General features: G+C 42.9%; 1 protein-coding gene across 1 annotated transcript; it reads right to left on the reverse strand.

Moving 5' to 3' along the window:
* Positions 1 to 14,965: 14,965 nt before the first annotated feature.
* Positions 14,966 to 16,977, reverse strand: LOC145949991 (uncharacterized). Its single transcript, XM_083060902.1, has 2 exons — positions 16,533 to 16,977; positions 14,966 to 16,488 (listed from the first exon to the last, which is right to left on the reverse strand). The coding sequence occupies exons 1-2, from the start codon at positions 16,975 to 16,977 to the stop codon at positions 14,966 to 14,968; spliced, it is 1,968 nt and encodes a 655-aa protein (XP_082917028.1).
* Positions 16,978 to 17,209: the final 232 nt, after the last annotated feature.

Below are 17,209 nucleotides of genomic sequence, written 5' to 3' on the forward strand. Positions count from 1 at the left end.
ATTGAGATAGTTTGCATAAGTTATATGGGTTTGAATATGTTGCTGTCATTGTAATTTCTGTGAATAATTCTTTTATATATATAATTTATGACCTCCGACAACAAGAAGTTAATTTAAAATAATTAGGTTAAGAAGAGATAATTCCTCATTATTTGTCTTTTGAATATTTGATAATGAAGGCCAATAACGAACCGATTTTATGTTCCAATTATTTGGGTTGAATTGAAACATGGAAAGCTTTATCTTGTTTACCCAAATGAACACTCGTGCGCAAAGCGATGGAATCTATTAAAAAGAAAAAAGAAAACAATGACACATAATAATTTATATAATGTCATTTTCTTTTTTGTATTTATCCGCCATTTCATTATTTATGATATTTTATTTTTTTTTAATTTTTTTTTCTTACTCACTTTTAAAATTTATTGTACAAGTATCATTATCAAAAAGATAAATAATTCCCCTAAAGTCCTAACAAGTTAACATGTCTTTCTAAGACAAAACATGGGAAGAGGAAGAGATCTTTTGGTTACCTTAATGGCATGCACCCTATTTTTAAACAGTTCATGTGAGTGTGACCCTATTCAATTCATAGATCCATTCTGGGTTACGTCTGCTCGCGGAACACGTTGAACAAAAACTTATCATACTGCTTCAAATTATTTGAGATTTTATGCTTGTTTGGATTTATTGATTGTGGAACCTAGTTAGTTCAAATGGGTATCCACTTTTGGCACAGCATTGGTGAATCATGTATTCGTGAAAAGATACGCAAAACAAAACAAGGAGAGAACTTAGAAAGCCTTACAATTGGTATATTCATAAGTATTTTCTATTGGTAATTAACAATCTTATGTGCATTAGATAGAACTACTATAAACGATAAAATTTTCTTTTTAAGTATTTAATACAATTATATGCATAGAGATTAAAGAAAAAAGTGTAGAATTTTCGTTTACTATTGTCCCTTAGTCGATGATATAGTACGATTCCTTCGATCAAGTTGCTTGTAAAGTGTTCTTTCTATTTTATATACGTTTCTTGCTGTTTGTTTGTCTTCGAATTAGTGAAGTACCTTTGCAGTTTCTATCTTTTTACCTCTCCTTCTGAGTTGTGGTCCATGATCCACTGGTTATCTTATTTTAGTTCTATTCTTAAGACAATTTCTACGAAAAACGTTACCAATATTATTTTTATATATGATCAAATAACACACAAATCAAACTAATAAAAAAACAACTATTTGTTCTTTTTTTTTATATATATATAATTTGTGAGAGATATCATATCACATCCTCAATTGCTTTCTTACAAATCAAAAAATAAAAATAAAAAATAAATCCTCAGATACAAAGGTCTTGTCATATTTGGAGTTTCTTTTGCCGAATTGTGTATTATTGCTGCAACACCTATCGCTCTTTCAAGGAATGGAATATAAAGGACAGAAAGAAAAAGTGATTCAAATAATTATTTAAAACTCAAGAAGGAAAATAGACCACCCCTCAACGTGTATGTGCTTCTATTGACGTTAAAGTCCTTTCAAACAGATCTTTAATTCAAAACAACAACTTATTTTATGTTTTTATGCATTGGAAAGTGGATTTTCCGGTTAGCATCTGTACCTGTCTGAAGGGCACACTAGTAATCTTCTCGTATTTGGTGGGTCGAACGAGAGTTCCGATCGAATATTCCGGTGAGGGGGGAGGTACCTGCAAAAGGCACTCCGACGCTCAAGTCAGGACAAAGCACAAATATCGATAGTAATTAATGAACAGTGACGTTACCTCGTGACATGAGCTATTTATACTGACATTTATGGGCCCGGATTCCCATGGGCCCTGCAACAGGATTACCGGATTAGGTAATGTGCCTCTAATCGGCTTATTGGTATGATTAACTCTTAATCCCTAATTAGGGGGAGTCCTTAACTCTTCATTAGTGGAGATCTGGATCTATGGATCATGTGGTGGCTAATCGGCCACCTGGTTCGGCCACTCGGGTGCCGATTGGGTGTCGGAGCCAGGTGGCCGAATAACCCTACTAGTACACTTGCCCCCTAGCCTTGTGAAAGGGAGACCTTTTGCAAGGGTATAGATGTGAGGTTAAGTGATGGGGCAGTCGAAAGGTTGGGATGATCTCTAGCGTTGGATCTTGAAAATTAGGCAGTTATACTTTTTCGAATTTTTGAAATTTTCCCGCCTTGTTTCTTTGCTATATATAGCGATGAGTGGTGGGGCCTTTTACACATATCGCTCTCAGCCGAATCGTGTTGCCCGAGCAAGTTTGAAGATTGAACTGCGCACCGAGTGACCATTGTGAATTCGCAGTCTTGGTAAGTCTGCTTTTATGACTACTTCATCTGAAAGCTCTTCGGCTAGTGAGGTTCGGTCATCATCATCCGAGGGGTCATCATTCAGTGATTCGGGACATTCGCCGAACGAAGATGGACGATCTACTGAGATTATGAGCGCATCCGAAGGGGCCTCGACTAGTGGAAGTGAGGGGGAGCCAATTAGGACTAGGCGTGTCTCAAATCGACAAAGATATGGGCCTTCCGAAGTGCCGGGGTATGAATGGGTGAATGGAGAGGTGACTTCATACTACTCGCGTTACCGAGATACCACAATGATTACCAACTTATTGGATTACACGAAATGTTTACATTTTGACGCAAAAGAGGAACCATACCCGATCGGGGTTCGAGCGTGCCGAAACAATGCGTTCCCTGATCCCGACACGGTCTGCTTACACAAGCAGGCCGAGAGGATGGCGTCTTTCTATATATATGACTGCCTTTTGAGAGATTTGAAAGTGACGCTGCCCTTTGATGAGTTTACAATGGGAGTTCTTCGGGTTTTGAATGTGGCGCCGACCCAGCTTCATCCGAATAGCTGGGCCCAGCTTCAAGGGTTCAAACATCTATGCCGATGTGTAAATATTAGGCCTTCTCCCTTGCTTTTTCTTTACTTTTATTCGTGTCGACCGTCTGACTTGGCGAAGTGGGTATCTCTTAACCGAGTGGGGACTCGGCAACTTCTAGATAGCTTAACGTCGTCCTATAAGAACTTCAAGGCTGGGTTCTTCCGAGTGACCATCCGGCCGAATGGACGTCGTTTCTTCTTTAGTGTGGACGACAGGAGTTTGTTTCCGTTGTACTGGACACGTGCCCCTCGGCCATATGATGAAGTGCCGGATGAGCTTCTCACAGCCGAAGAGCGACAAAACGTCCAATTTTTGCTTCAACTTCCTCGGCGTTTGCCGACGAGGTCGCTGATTAACTTGGTCGAGTCATCCCGATGGGATTATGATTTGATAGGTAAGTGACTTTCTAGTTTCAGACTTAAGCTAAATTCATATTGATGTTCACTTGGTTATTCGTGCAGGAATCATGGTGAAGAGTGGTGCAAACGAGTTCAACATTCGTGACCTCCTTGCCAGTCAGGTGCACCAGGTGAAAGCTTCCGGAGTTATGGGTAGTTCATCAATTGCTCCATCGCCTCGGCCAGAACAAGACAACCGGGCTCCTCCTTCACCGACCCGCAAGCACAAAAAGGGAAGAAAGGGAAGGAAGTGGCCGAAGAAAGACATAAGAGAAAAGCTGCCGAAGAGAGGCCTGAGAAAACCAAAAGGTCGAAACAAACCGTGTCTTCACCAGGCGGAACGGTAATTTGCGTCCCCCCGGGGTTGATGTCTAGGGCCTTTTGGGGTGAAGGTGTGTCTGTCGATTCACTCGTTCGGCCAGAGGGCTTCTCGGAGCAGGGCCGGGAGTTATTGAGTCAGATGGACGCCACGTCCAAGTGGAAATATTATTGCGAATTGCAGTCTCGGTCTCTCGCATTGGTGAACCAACTTGCCATGGGGCCGATAGGTGAATTGGTGCAGATGAGGCAGAGGTTGGAAGAGGCCGATAGAGCGGTGGCCGAGGCCCGTGCTACAACCCAAGGGGCCCTAGCTACGAACCGCCAACTTGCCGCTGAGCTAGACGTTCAAAGGCGTAATAATGATACTCTTCGGCTGGACCTTCAAAAAGCGGAGAACGAGGGGAAGCGTCTAGCCGAAGAGGCACAGGCCGAGCTGGAGAGTGTTAAGGAGTCGGCGAAGGATCAAATTGTGGCGCAGCATGAGGCCGGATTTCGCCACGCCATTCGGCAAGCAAAGTACTTCGGCCGTTTTCGCGAGGACTTTGAGTTTGACATGACCAAGGACTTTTACCAAGGGTCTTTGATGTCGTTTGCCGAAATGCCTGCGGGAGCTATGCCTGATAGTGATGGACCGGATGATACTCCCGAGGGGGAAGAGGCTCAAGGTGCTTCGGACGATGAAGCCAAGGATGATCAAGAAGGGCCGACCCACGAGCAAGAGGACGAGCCCGAAACTCAGGAGGGTGCCCCCACTCACCTTGATGAGTGACTGCCTTTTTGTACTTCGTAGAATATGAATAGTGTAGGATTTAATAGGCCGATAGAGCCTTTTTTGTATTTTTGCTCCAAGTAATGAAAGCTGACTTTTTACTTGCATTTCGTAAGCATCTGGCGTATTGTTGAATTGTTGAATCCGGAGTTCACGTAGAACCGTAAGTTAAATACCGCCGTCTTAATGAGAATCAATCTAAAGTTGGTCTTTTACTAAAACCGAACAAGGTCCGCTTAAACGAGTTAAAACCGAATGGACTCTTTAGGAATTATTTGTTCTTTGAATCAAGGCCGAATGGGTTCGTTTGGTCATGAAAAACTGGGAGAGTTCCCTCGGATTTGATTGAACTGAACCGAGTGGAGTCATTCGGACTTGATTGCTTTTGGACAAAAACCGAATGGGTTCTTCGGGATCAAGACCTTTTTTAGTCAAGGCCGAACGGAGTCACACGGAATTGTTGCCTGAATCATAACCGAATGGATTGATTCAGAGTTGATGTCTTTTGAGTTAAAACTGAGTGAGGTCATTCGGAATTGGAGCTTTTTAGGTCAAAACCGAATGAAGTCATTCGAAATTGGAGCCTTTCGAGTCAAAATCGAATGGAGTCATTCGGAGTTGATGCCTTTTTGAATTTAAACTGAATGAAGTCATTCGGAATTGGAGCTTTTTAGGTCAAAACCGAACGAAGTCATTCGAAATTGGAGCCTTTCGAGTCTAAACCGAATGGAGTCATTCGGAGTTGATGCCTTTTTGAATTTAAACTGAATGAAGTCATTCGGAATTGGAGCTTTTTAGGTCAAAACCGAACGAAGTCATTCGGAATTGGAGCCTTTTGAGTCAAAACCGAATGGAGTCATTCGGAGTTGATGCCTTTTGAGTTAAAACTGAATGAAGTCATTCGGAATTGGAGCTTTTTAGGTCAAAACCGAATGAAGTCATTCGGAATTGGAGCCTTTTGAGTCAAGACCGAACGACTTCATTCGAAATTGATGCTTTTTTAGAAGGTACATCCTTGGCCGAGTTGGTTACTCAGGAGGGAAACCTTGAGTGAGATTTGAAGGTACATCCTTGGCCGAGTTGGTTACTCGGGAGGGAAACCTTGGTTGGGATTTGAAGGTACATCCTTGGCCGAGTTGGTTACCCGGGAGGGAAACCTTGAGTGAGATTTGAAGGTACATCCTTGGCCGAGTTGGTTACTCGGGAGGGAAACCTTGGTTGGGATTTGAAGGTACATCCTTGGCCGAGTTGGTTACTCGGGAGGGAAACCTTGAGTGAGATTTGAAGGTACATGATGGGTTCCTTCTCCATGAAATGATGTAGAGATGAAGGAGAGGGAGCCTTGCCCTTGATCTAGGTTCAACAAGGAAGACAAAAGGAAGGTTTGTGGTGACAAAGGTGGAAGTTAGGCGTGAAGATGGTGTTTGGGCGGAAGCTTTTTAGGTGATGGTGTTTGGTGATTTAGGTTGGCTCACTCCAAGGTAGGTGGAGGCCACTCTAGGTTTCCTACTCTCCAAGGGTGGAGATAGGAGGAGGCTAGCCGAACTAACCTAGGGACTAAGGAAAGGATTTGAGGCAAAAATGCTCTCTCAAATTCATATAATCCAAAGTATTTACAAGTGGTGGGGTGTTGGGTATTTATAGGAGGGGAGGCATCTAGGGTTGCATTTGGAGCAATGCATGGCCGAAATTCACAAGGCAAATGCACTCCAAATGCAATGCCAAATGAACCCTAGATGCTACTTGGTGGCCAAGGATGGAATCTAAGGGGTTAGATTGGCTACAACTAGGTGCATGATAAGTCCATGCAACCTTTGCCCTCCACTTGGGCCTAAGCCTTTCTAACACCAAAAATAGATCCAAAAACCACCAAAATAGGCGTCACCTCCTAATGGAATACCCTAGCCCAAAATAAAAACCCTAATCATCTAAAGCACCCCATAATACAAGGGTAAAATAGGAAATACAAAGAAAATAAATCCTATGACTAAAATACCCCAAAATACAAGGGTAAAATTGGAATAAACCAAATAAATCCTACACTACTCAAAATTAGTCATAGCATTGGACCATGTGATGGGTTTCACATGAAGTACCATGGATGGTCCTCCATCATACCCTCCTTCTTGAGAAGGATTTGACCACAAATCTTCAAGTTCGTCCATTCCATTGATCCTTCAAAAGAAGTGAAACCACAATTAGGGGAGTAAAATATTAAAACTTAACTATGCAATCCTTAAGTACATAATTTGTTGAATGAAGGTGCTTAGGGCAAAAGGGAAGAGCCAAAGAGGCATCACCATTTAAAATTTATTGACCCATGCAATTCATTCACCAAATCATCTAACTTAGGATTGGGTGCCTTTTATTCAATGATGGCTTTTAAAAAGGTGCTCATCCTCCATTGCCATCTTTCTTTGGCACCAAAAAAAGGAGGATGGCACAAGGGTTAAGGTTCTTTTGAACCTAGCCCTTTGTCTTCAAAGGAAAAATTCTTTTTTTCTTTTCTTTTCTTTTTGTTTTTGTTTTTGCTTTTCTCTTCATCATCTTTCTTAGCCTTTAGTTTGAGTTGGTCCTCATTCACTTGAGAGGGTGATAGAGGATACCACACAAACTTCTTACCTAAGTGTTGGAAACTTATTTTATTGGTGAGGCCATCATGGATTATGTGCTTGTCAAATTGCCATGGCCTTCCAAGCAAGACATGACTAACCTCTAATGGCACTATGTCACACAAAACATTTTCTTTATAGTTGCCAATAGAGATTGGTATGCTTGCTTGTTGGTTAACTACAACACCTCTATCCTCATTGATCCATTGCATTTTGTAAGGTTTAGGATGAGGTTTTGTAGTCAAGGCTAACTTATCAACCAATCTAGTACTACAACAATTTGAAGTAGACCCACTATCTACAATGAGAGAACAAGTATTTTCTAGAATTTTGCATTTTGTTTGAAACAAGTTCTCTCTTTGAGATTGTTCAATGTCACTAGGTTGATTGTTAAGAAGCCTTCTAACCAATAGTAAGTCTCCTTCACAAGGTAAAATTTCTTCCTCGGAGTCTATGGCTTCTTCTTCACTAGAGGAAGATGAAGTAGCTTCATCAAGGCTACTATAGTGATCTTGGGCTTTCAAAACCATGGTTTTCTTTGTAGGACATTGAGAAGCAATATGTCCTCTTCCAAGACACTTAAAGCACTTGATTTCACTTGACTTAGACTCTTTGGAAGGTGCTTTAAAAGATGAATTTTCTTTTTCTTTTTCTTCTTTGGGATAAGGTAGGGAAGAGTGGCCCTCCTTCTTAAAACTCTTGGAATAAGAGGGAGTGGAGTCTTTTCGAAAAGGTTTTCTTGTAAGTTGATGCTCCACTCTTGAGCAAAGTTGAACAAGTTCATTCAAATCCCTATAAGGTAGAAGTTCAACTTTGTCTCTTATCTCAAGATTAAGACCACTTTGAAATCTAGAGATTGTGGTCCTCTCTTCCTCCCTAATCCCAGCCCTCATCATGAGTAACTCCATAGATTGCCTATATTCTTCCACACTAGAGGACCCTTGTTTTAATCTTTGAAGCTTATCCATAAGCTCTCGGTCATAGTATGGAGGAATATGCCTCCTTCTTAAGGCACTACGGAGCTCATTCCAATATTGAATTGGAGGCTCATGGTTTATTCTTTTTTCTTTTTCTAAGGAGGTCCACCAATACATAGCATGCCCTTGGAAGCTAAGGGTTGCTAAAGAAACCTTTCTATCCTCACTTATTCCATGGCAAGAGAAAAGTTGCTCCACTTTCATTTCCCAATCTAGATAAGTTTCAACATTATCTTTGCCATGAAATGAGGGAAGATTGATGTTGGGTTCCCTATTGGAAGACTCCCTATTTCTATGATGCCTTGGGGGTCTTTGATAGTAACCATCATTGTGATGGCTACTAATGAAGGTATCACTTAGAGGTTGGGTGTGATGCCCTTCCTCCTCATGATCACTTGCATACATATGCCCCTTACCTCTTGAGGGTTGAGGAGAAGTGACTTTTGGTCTTGAACCACTAGCCTCTCCTCCCACAACTAACCTTTCTAGCAATCTTTTTATTTCATCATTATTCTTTTCCAACCCTTTTTCTTTTCTTCTTAATTCTTCTTCTCTTTTTATATTTTCCTCTTCTTTTTTTCTTAGGTACTCTTTCAATTCCCTAAGTTCATCCCTAACACTAGACCTAGTACTACGAGAATTATGACCATGGACACTAGAATGATCACTCATCTTTGATCAAGAAAAGGTTTTCACAAATTGTTTTCAAAAAGGGATTGAAAAAAATGGTTTTCACAAAGAGTGAGTGATAAAAGGTTTTCACAAAAAGGTTTTCAAGGTGCAAGATAGGTAGGAAAGGCCTAAGTGCACAAAGTGAACTTTCAAGGGGAGGTGGACTACAATGAATCACTTAATAACCAAGCCCTATCAAGTAAAAATCACTAAGCCTTTTGCTACTTTTCTTACAAAACAATTAGCACAAGCAATAAGTGAGTGTGTGCACGTTACCCCTAGTAGGCAAAACAAGCCTTCTAAACGTAATTGCACAAAGATAAAGTCCTAAGCAATTATACTACTAAAAGCTTTAAAACATGCAAAAGGAAAGCACTTAAAATATGTTCTAGTCGAGGTCCTAGGTGAAGGTTTTCAAATCACCTTCAACTACACGAACTAAAACCAAGTTGAAGAGGTTTAATAATGGCCAAATTACAAACCAAATAATGAGACTAAGGCCAAAAACAACAAAGAGGCCGAGAGAGAAAATTAAGCAAAAATTAGACAAAAACAAGGATTTAAGTCTTCAAACTCCTCCACTTGGGTTCCTTCACAATGAGCAAACTTGTTAGTCCTCTCCAAGTGTTTGTTCACTCCTTTATGTGTGGTGTAAGTCCCTCCAAAGGCTAGGCTTGGATTCGGTTCACCCCTCCACTCAAATCCACCAAAGGTGTGAAAATTGACTAGAGTGGGTTTTGACCTACAATGAAATTAAAACCAACCCAAAGCAAGAGTCCAAGAAATAAAAACTGAAAAGCACAATTAAGAAAGGCTAAACTCAAAGAGAATTTAAGATGACAAAACAAAAGAGGCCAAGAAAGACAAGCTAAAAATTAAGACTCAATCAAAGAAAGGAAGCACACAAAGAGAATAATCCTAGAAAAGCACTAGAATGAATAAGTGTTTAAGCTCACTTGATTAAGTCCTTTATATGTTTCGGTCCAGCCAAAGGTAAGGTCCCAAATTAAGGTCAAAATGTCATAAGTCCAACTCCCAAATGCATAGGTAATTGTCCAAGTCCACAAGTCTAGCAACAAGTCCTTTTTGGTCCAAGAATTTTTTTTTTTTGTTCTAGTCTTTTTCTTTGTTGCTCACGGCATTCTTTCTTTTATATGTCTTGGGTCCGAATTTTTTTTGTTAAATTAAGCCCAATTGTTGCTTAGGTTTTGCACTTGTGGATGGTCAAAAATTAGGTTAAACTTTTAGGAGAGGAGGTGATGACAAGTGGCGTGAATTTAGAGGTCCAAAGGGAATCTTTTTAGTGGAATTGGTTTTGTACTATTTTGGACAAGTAGTTTTGCACAAAAAAATTCAGCACACCTCTTAGATTCTTTTAGGGTTTCATTAGGCATACAATAGACTAAATCAAGTGAGAAATGCAAGGAAGTGGGGCGGCAATGCATGTGCAAGAAGGCATTTACACATGGATGACAAAAATCACTTAGAACATGCTAGAACTAAATAGCATGCATGGATGACTCCTAGATGGTTCATGTATGGCACGCCCACTATGTAATGCAAAATGGCATATTTTGTTGATTTGTTTCATGCAAAGTGTTTGGCACATACATGGAATTTATGTAGACAAAAATATAGGAAACAAAAAAATGACAAAACTATAGGTGGATTCAAAAATCAAAAAGCATGTTCATCATGTTCATGTGAAACTCAAGAAAATGAAAATCATGGCAAAACCTAATCATGGAAACCTAAAATTGCATGGAAGGCTCACAAAGAACAAGGTGTGAACCCTAAAGCTATTCGGCCACACAAAGAAAGCAAGGAGTAGGGAAGTGACCGAAAGCAAAAAGACTCAAAAAGACTCAAAGAGACTCAAAAGGATTAGATGTTACCCTTGTAGAACCTTGGCTCTTGATACCACTTGATGGGTTCCTTCTCCATGAAATGATGTAGAGATGAAGGAGAGGGAGCCTTGCCCTTGATCTAGGTTCAACAAGGAAGACAAAAGGAAGGTTTGTGGTGACAAAGGTGGAAGTTAGGCGTGAAGATGGTGTTTGGGCGGAAGCTTTTTAGGTGATGGTGTTTGGTGATTTAGGTTGGCTCACTCCAAGGTAGGTGGAGGCCACTCTAGGTTTCCTACTCTCCAAGGGTGGAGATAGGAGGAGGCTAGCCGAACTAACCTAGGGACTAAGGAAAGGATTTGAGGCAAAAATGCTCTCTCAAATTCATATAATCCAAAGTATTTACAAGTGGTGGGGTGTTGGGTATTTATAGGAGGGGAGGCATCTAGGGTTGCATTTGGAGCAATGCATGGCCGAAATTCACAAGGCAAATGCACTCCAAATGCAATGCCAAATGAACCCTAGATGCTACTTGGTGGCCAAGGATGGAATCTAAGGGGTTAGATTGGCTACAACTAGGTGCATGATAAGTCCATGCAACCTTTGCCCTCCACTTGGGCCTAAGCCTTTCTAACACCAAAAATAGATCCAAAAACCACCAAAATAGGCGTCACCTCCTAATGGAATACCCTAGCCAAAATAAAAACCCTAATCATCTAAAGCACCCCATAATACAAGGGTAAAATAGGAAATACAAAGAAAATAAATCCTATGACTAAAATACCCCAAAATACAAGGGTAAAATTGGAATAAACCAAATAAATCCTACACTACTCAAAATTAGTCATAGCATTGGACCATGTGATGAGTTTCACATGAAGTACCATGGATGGTCCTCCATCAGTACATCCTTGGCCGAGTTGGTTACTCGGGAGGGAAGCCCTTTTTCGAGTGCAGCTTTAAGTAACGAATGATAAGACTGAGCTGGAACTTTCATTTCATTGATATGTGCCTCGTTAAAAACCTTGTCGGCCAAAACCTCTTTTCACTTTTTTCTAAGAGGAGAAAAGACCGATCAAGGAAAAGAGTGCACTCTGTATGTATACATGGATCACGATCTTTACACAGAAAATTGCTAACTAAAATAAGCCTTCAAGTGAGTTGAGTTCCACGTTCTTGGGATGATCTTTCCCGAAAGCTCCTCAAGCTTGTAGGCACCATTATCTAGAGTGTGACGGATTCTGAATGGGCCGTCCCAGTTAGCTGCCAATTTTCCTTCGCGGGGGTTGCGCCTTGCCGATCCTTGTACACGCCATACTAGGTCACCCTCCTTGAAACATCGCTTCGAAAGGGTGGAGTTGAAGCGCCGGGTCATTCTTTGCTTGCATGCTTCCGCCATTATACGCGCCTTGTCTCGGATCTCGTCTATGACATCAACTTCAACCCGAAGAGATGCATCATTGCCTGCTTCGTCAAAATGTAAACGGCGGAAGGAAGGTTCACCTACTTCCACCGGAATCATGGCCTCAGTACCATATGTCAATCGGAACGGTGTTTCCTTTGTTGTGGATTGAGGCGTACATCTATAAGCCCACAAAACTTCTACTAGTTCTTTGACCCAGGTGCCCTTAGAATCTCCCAGGCGCTTTTTCAACTCTGTTAAGATGACTTTATTTGCCGCCTCGGCTTGTCTGTTCGATTGAGGATGTTCAACCGATGTGAATCGATGCCGTATGCCTAAGTCTTGGATGAACTTGTTCAACTTTTGATCTGTGAATTGGAGACCATTGTCGGTTACAATGGCATATGGTATACCGAAGCGCGTGACAATGTTCTTCCACAAAAACTTCTACACCATACCAGCTGTGATCGTTGCTAACGGTTCGGCCTCGATCCACTTTGTAAAGTAGTCTATGGCAACCAACAAAAATTTGCATTGGCCCTTGGCTATAGGGAACGGTCCGAGCAAGTCCATCCCCCATAAAGCAAATGGCCAAGGGGAGCTGATGCTATGCAGCTGTTCTGCCGATGCATGGATTAGGTTGCCATGTTTTTGACATTGAATGCATCGCTTAACAAATTGTGCGCAATCACTCTTGAGAGTTGGCCAATAATAACCTGCCCTTAATACTTTTACCGCAAGAGTCCGTCCGCCCGAATGTGACCCACAGATGCCTTGGTGAATTTCTCTCATCACATAATCGGCCTGCGCCGAGTCTAGGCATTTCAGCAATGGGGTTGAGAAACCCCTTCTATACAATTCACCCCCGATGACAGAGTATCTAGCAGCTTGGGCTCGTAAATTTTTGGCAGACGAGGGCTCGACCGGTTCTTTGCCATGAAGAATGAATTCAAGAAGTTCCGTTATCCACGTTGCATTGGATGCCGCCAAACTTGATTCTTCCACTACCAAGTTTTCAGCTGTGGCTATGCTCGGGGTAGGTAACTCAAAATGTAGAGTGGTTCTGAGCTGGCCTGGTTTCCGAGCACTGCTTGCCAATCGGGCTAGTTGGTCGGCTCGTTCATTGTTTTCTCTCGGCGTGTGTCGTACTTGAACTTCCTCGAAGTTGGAGCACATGTTATGGAATAGGTGATAGTAACGTAGCAAATTTGGATCTTTCACCTGGAAATGATCATTAACTTGTTCCGATACGATCTGGGAGTCTGTCCAACAAATTAATCTTCGGACCCCAATGTCACCTGCCAGTCTTAGTCCCGCTAAAAGTGCCTCGTACTCGGCCTGGTTGTTAGAGGCTCGAAATCCGAAATGCATGGATTGTTCAAGGACTACCCCCATCGGCCCTTCGAGTATTATTCCTGCCCCGCTGCCTGTATTGTTTGAAGAGCCGTCCACATGCATTGTCCATTGGTCGCTCTGAAAGTGACCGTTGGGATGTAGCTCATTGACGAATTCAGCCCAGTGTTGCGACTTAATCGGCCCGCGCGGTTCGAATGATATGTCGAATTCTGAGAGCTTAATGGACCACGCCATCATTCGTCCCGCCAGTTCGGGTTTCCGCAGGACTTTAGCAATGGGACAATCCGTCCGAACTACAATCTTGTGCCCCTGGAAGTATTGCCGAAGCCTTTGAGCTGTATGAACAAGTCCGAGTGCTACTTTTTCCAGCAACTGATATCTAGTTTCCGCTTCTTGCAGCATGCGACTAATGAAATAAATAGGTAGTTGTGTGTCCCTCTCTTGGACCAAGACAGAACTGATGGCCTCATTTGAAACGCACATGTATATTATGATGGCCGATAAGGGATCGGGCTTTGAGAGGATTGGAGGCGTTCCGAGACGCAACTTTAATGTTTGAAAGGCCGTTTCACACTCTTCGGCCCATGCGAATTTGTTAGTTTTTCTCAACAACCCCAATATTGGTTTGGCCACCTCTGTGAGGCATGGAAGAAACCTTGATAATGCAGTGAGACGGCCAGCCAGTCGTTGCACTTCTTTAACATTATGGGGACTTCTCATGTCGATTATTGCTCGGCATTTGTCAGGGTTGGCTTCAATACCCCTAGTCGAAAGCATGAAGCCGAGAAACTTGCCGCTTGCTACCCCGAAGACACACTTTTCCGGATTGAGCCGCATGTCGTGCCGTCGAACCTGGTGGAAAATCTCAATTAAGTCCGAGATATGATTATGAAGGTCATTTGACTTAACAACCATATCGTCCACATAAACCTCCATATTCTTGCCGATTTGATTTTGAAATATTTTATTCATGAGTCGCTGATATGTGGCGCCGACATTCTTGAGTCCGAAGGGCATTACCCGATAACAATAGTTAGCCGAATCAGTAATGAAAGCAGTCTTCTCCTCATCTTGTGGATGCATTTGAATCTGATTGTATCCTGAATAGGCATCAAGAAATGTCAACATGTTGTGCCCCGAAGCACCATCAACTAGTCGATCGATATTGGGCATTGGGTAGGCATCCTTTGGGCAGGCTTTGTTCAAATTTGTGTAATCCGTGCACATTCGCCATTTCCCACTCGTCTTCTTGACCATAACTACATTTGCAAGCCATGTTGTATATTGTATTTCCCGGATGAACTCCGCTTCAAGTAGTTTGGCCACTTCTGTTTCGACCGCCTGTTTCCTTTCGGTACCCATCTTCCTCTTCCGTTGTGCTATCGGTCTAGCCTCCCGACAAACAGACAATTTGTGACACATAACCTTTGGATCTATACCTGGCATATCCGAGGGTACCCAAGCAAAAAGATCTTTATTTTTCTGAATGACCTTGCTCAATGCATGGCGATCTGCCTCAGGCAATCCCGCCCCCAAGTATGTAACTTGCAGAGTTCCCTGGCCGACCTAGATTGCAACCTTCTCCTCGACTGCTTCCATCCGTTCATCTTCATTCATTCTTGGATCTAAATCCCATGTCTGGGATTTATCTGATACTGGAGGGTTTACCACATGAACTCTCCTTGACTTTGATTACTTTTCTTCCACAGGGGTTACTCCTAAACTGGCAAAGTAACACTCTCGGGCAGCCTTCTGATCAGCATGTATTGTAAGAATTTTGCCTTTGTCAGATGGAAACTTCATTGCTAGGTGTGGCGTTGAGACAATAACTCCCAACATATTCAACGATGGCTGACCCAGAAGAATATTGTAAGAAGTGTTAGCATGTACTACTATGTACTTCACTTGGATTTCCTTGTATTCCTGCTCGTCAACACAGAAACGAGTAAAAAGCTTAATGTATCCCTTAGTGCTGACTCTTTCTCCCGAGAAACCAACTAGAGGGTCATCGTATGGAACGAGCTCCTTTTCCGAGATGCCCAACTGCTTGAAGGTGTTCCAGTACAAAATGTCGGCCGAACTACCCTGATCCACCAACGTTTTCTTCACTATGCAGTTGTGGATTTCAACACTAATTACCATTGGATCATCTTGCACAGGGTCAATTCCTTGAAAATCAGCATCAGTGAATGTTATAGCTGGTAACCTCCGAACGGGTTGTCTATCGACCGAATTGACCGAACGAACGGCGCGCAAATGCCTCTTTTGTGCCGAAGAAGTTGAGCCTCCACCGGCAAACCCCCCGGCGATGGTGTTGATGACTCGCCTATGGGAAGCTGTAGGCTCATCTTTCCTTTCGCGTGACCGGCTTCGGTCGTGGCGAGGTCTATCAGCCCGGTCTTGTCGAGGTCGGTCGTGTCTAGGTTGATACTGGCGCGATCGATGCGAATCGGGCCGATCAACGAAATTATGAAGCTGGCCTTGCTTGATTAAATCCTCGATTCTGTCTCGGAGGGCCGCGCACTCCTCGGTAGAGTGCCCCCTATTGCGGTGATACCGACAAGATTTGCTAGTATCGGCGCGCGGTGGCGTGGCAGCTCTTTTTGGGACGGCCAACACCTCTGATGCTAGAGCTTGTTCAAGCACCGCAGCTCGGCTTGCATTGAGGGGAGTATAATGAGTGTATTTCGGACCCCGCGTTGGTCGGTCACGAAGAGTTATCTCCTTATTTCGCCCCCGATAGGATGGTTCTACTGGCTTGTCAGACTTTCCCGATGGTTCAGCTCGGGCTTGATTTCGGAACTCAGCCAACTCCTCCATCTGCATATATTTATCGGCTCGTCTTCGAAGTTCATTCATGTCTGAAGGGGGTTTTTTGCACAGGCTATTGACGAATGGCCCGAGCTTCAAAGCTGTCGTCAGATGATGGAGTGCCACTGTGGGATTAAGATCCCGAACTTCTAAAGCGGTTTTGTTAAAACGATTCATGAAAGCCCGGAGAGTCTCCTTCTTATCCTGCCAAATACTAACCAACGACAGAGATGTCAAACTGTGAGGCCGACTCGTTGCAAATTGAACCGTGAACTGAGAAGATAGGGTGTTGAACGAGTCAATAGAGTTGGGGGGAGCCGAGTGAACCAGCTCAAAGCTCAGCCTTTTAACGATGTGGGAAAAATCTGACATAGAGCAGCATCGTCCGTTGTGCTTAATGTTACCTGCGTAAGAAAAACATCAAGATGTTCGTCAGGATCCGAAGTACCATCATATTTATCAATCGGCAGCGATTTCCAGTTATCCATTAAAGGCAACTGCATGATAGAAGGTGTAAAAGGATGCCGGTGTGATCCCACTGTTGCTACATCGGTGGGACGTCCAACTGTAGGCAGGGCCGATTGAAATTTTTGTGGTGCCGCAGCCGAGGCATGGATAGCCGAGGTAAGGATATCAAGGGATTGGTAAGATCCGTGTGTTTGAGTGTTAGTAGGCTGGGTAGGTTTCCATGAGGAGTCTTGACTCTTTACCGCCTCATTTTCGGCTCTCAAAGCCGAAAGTTCCTTTGCATCCTTCTCTCGCTGCTGTTTCATTGCAGCCATCTCCTGCTTGAGCAAGCGCACGGTCTCGGTGAGATCAGTTTCGTCCTCAACTTGAACGTGCTCTTCCTCGGTTTGGTGATTTTCCGTGTTCATTCTCCTTGTCTTCGTCATAGCCTTGTTAAGTCTTCAAGTCTTTCTCGGTTCGGCCCCACGGTGGGCGCCAAAATGTACCTGTCTGAAGGGCACACTAGTAATCTTCTCGTATTTGGTGGACCGAACGAGAGTTCCGATCGAATATTCCGGTGAGGGGGGAGGTACCTGCAAAAGGCACTCCGACGCTCAAGTCAGGACAAAGCACAAATATCGATAATAATTAATGAACAGTGACGTTACCTCGTGACAT

Source organism: Cajanus cajan, chromosome 7, assembly GCF_000230855.2.
Source record: "Cajanus cajan strain Asha chromosome 7, NIPB_CcT2T_4, whole genome shotgun sequence".
Lineage (NCBI taxonomy): Eukaryota > Viridiplantae > Streptophyta > Magnoliopsida > Fabales > Fabaceae > Cajanus > Cajanus cajan.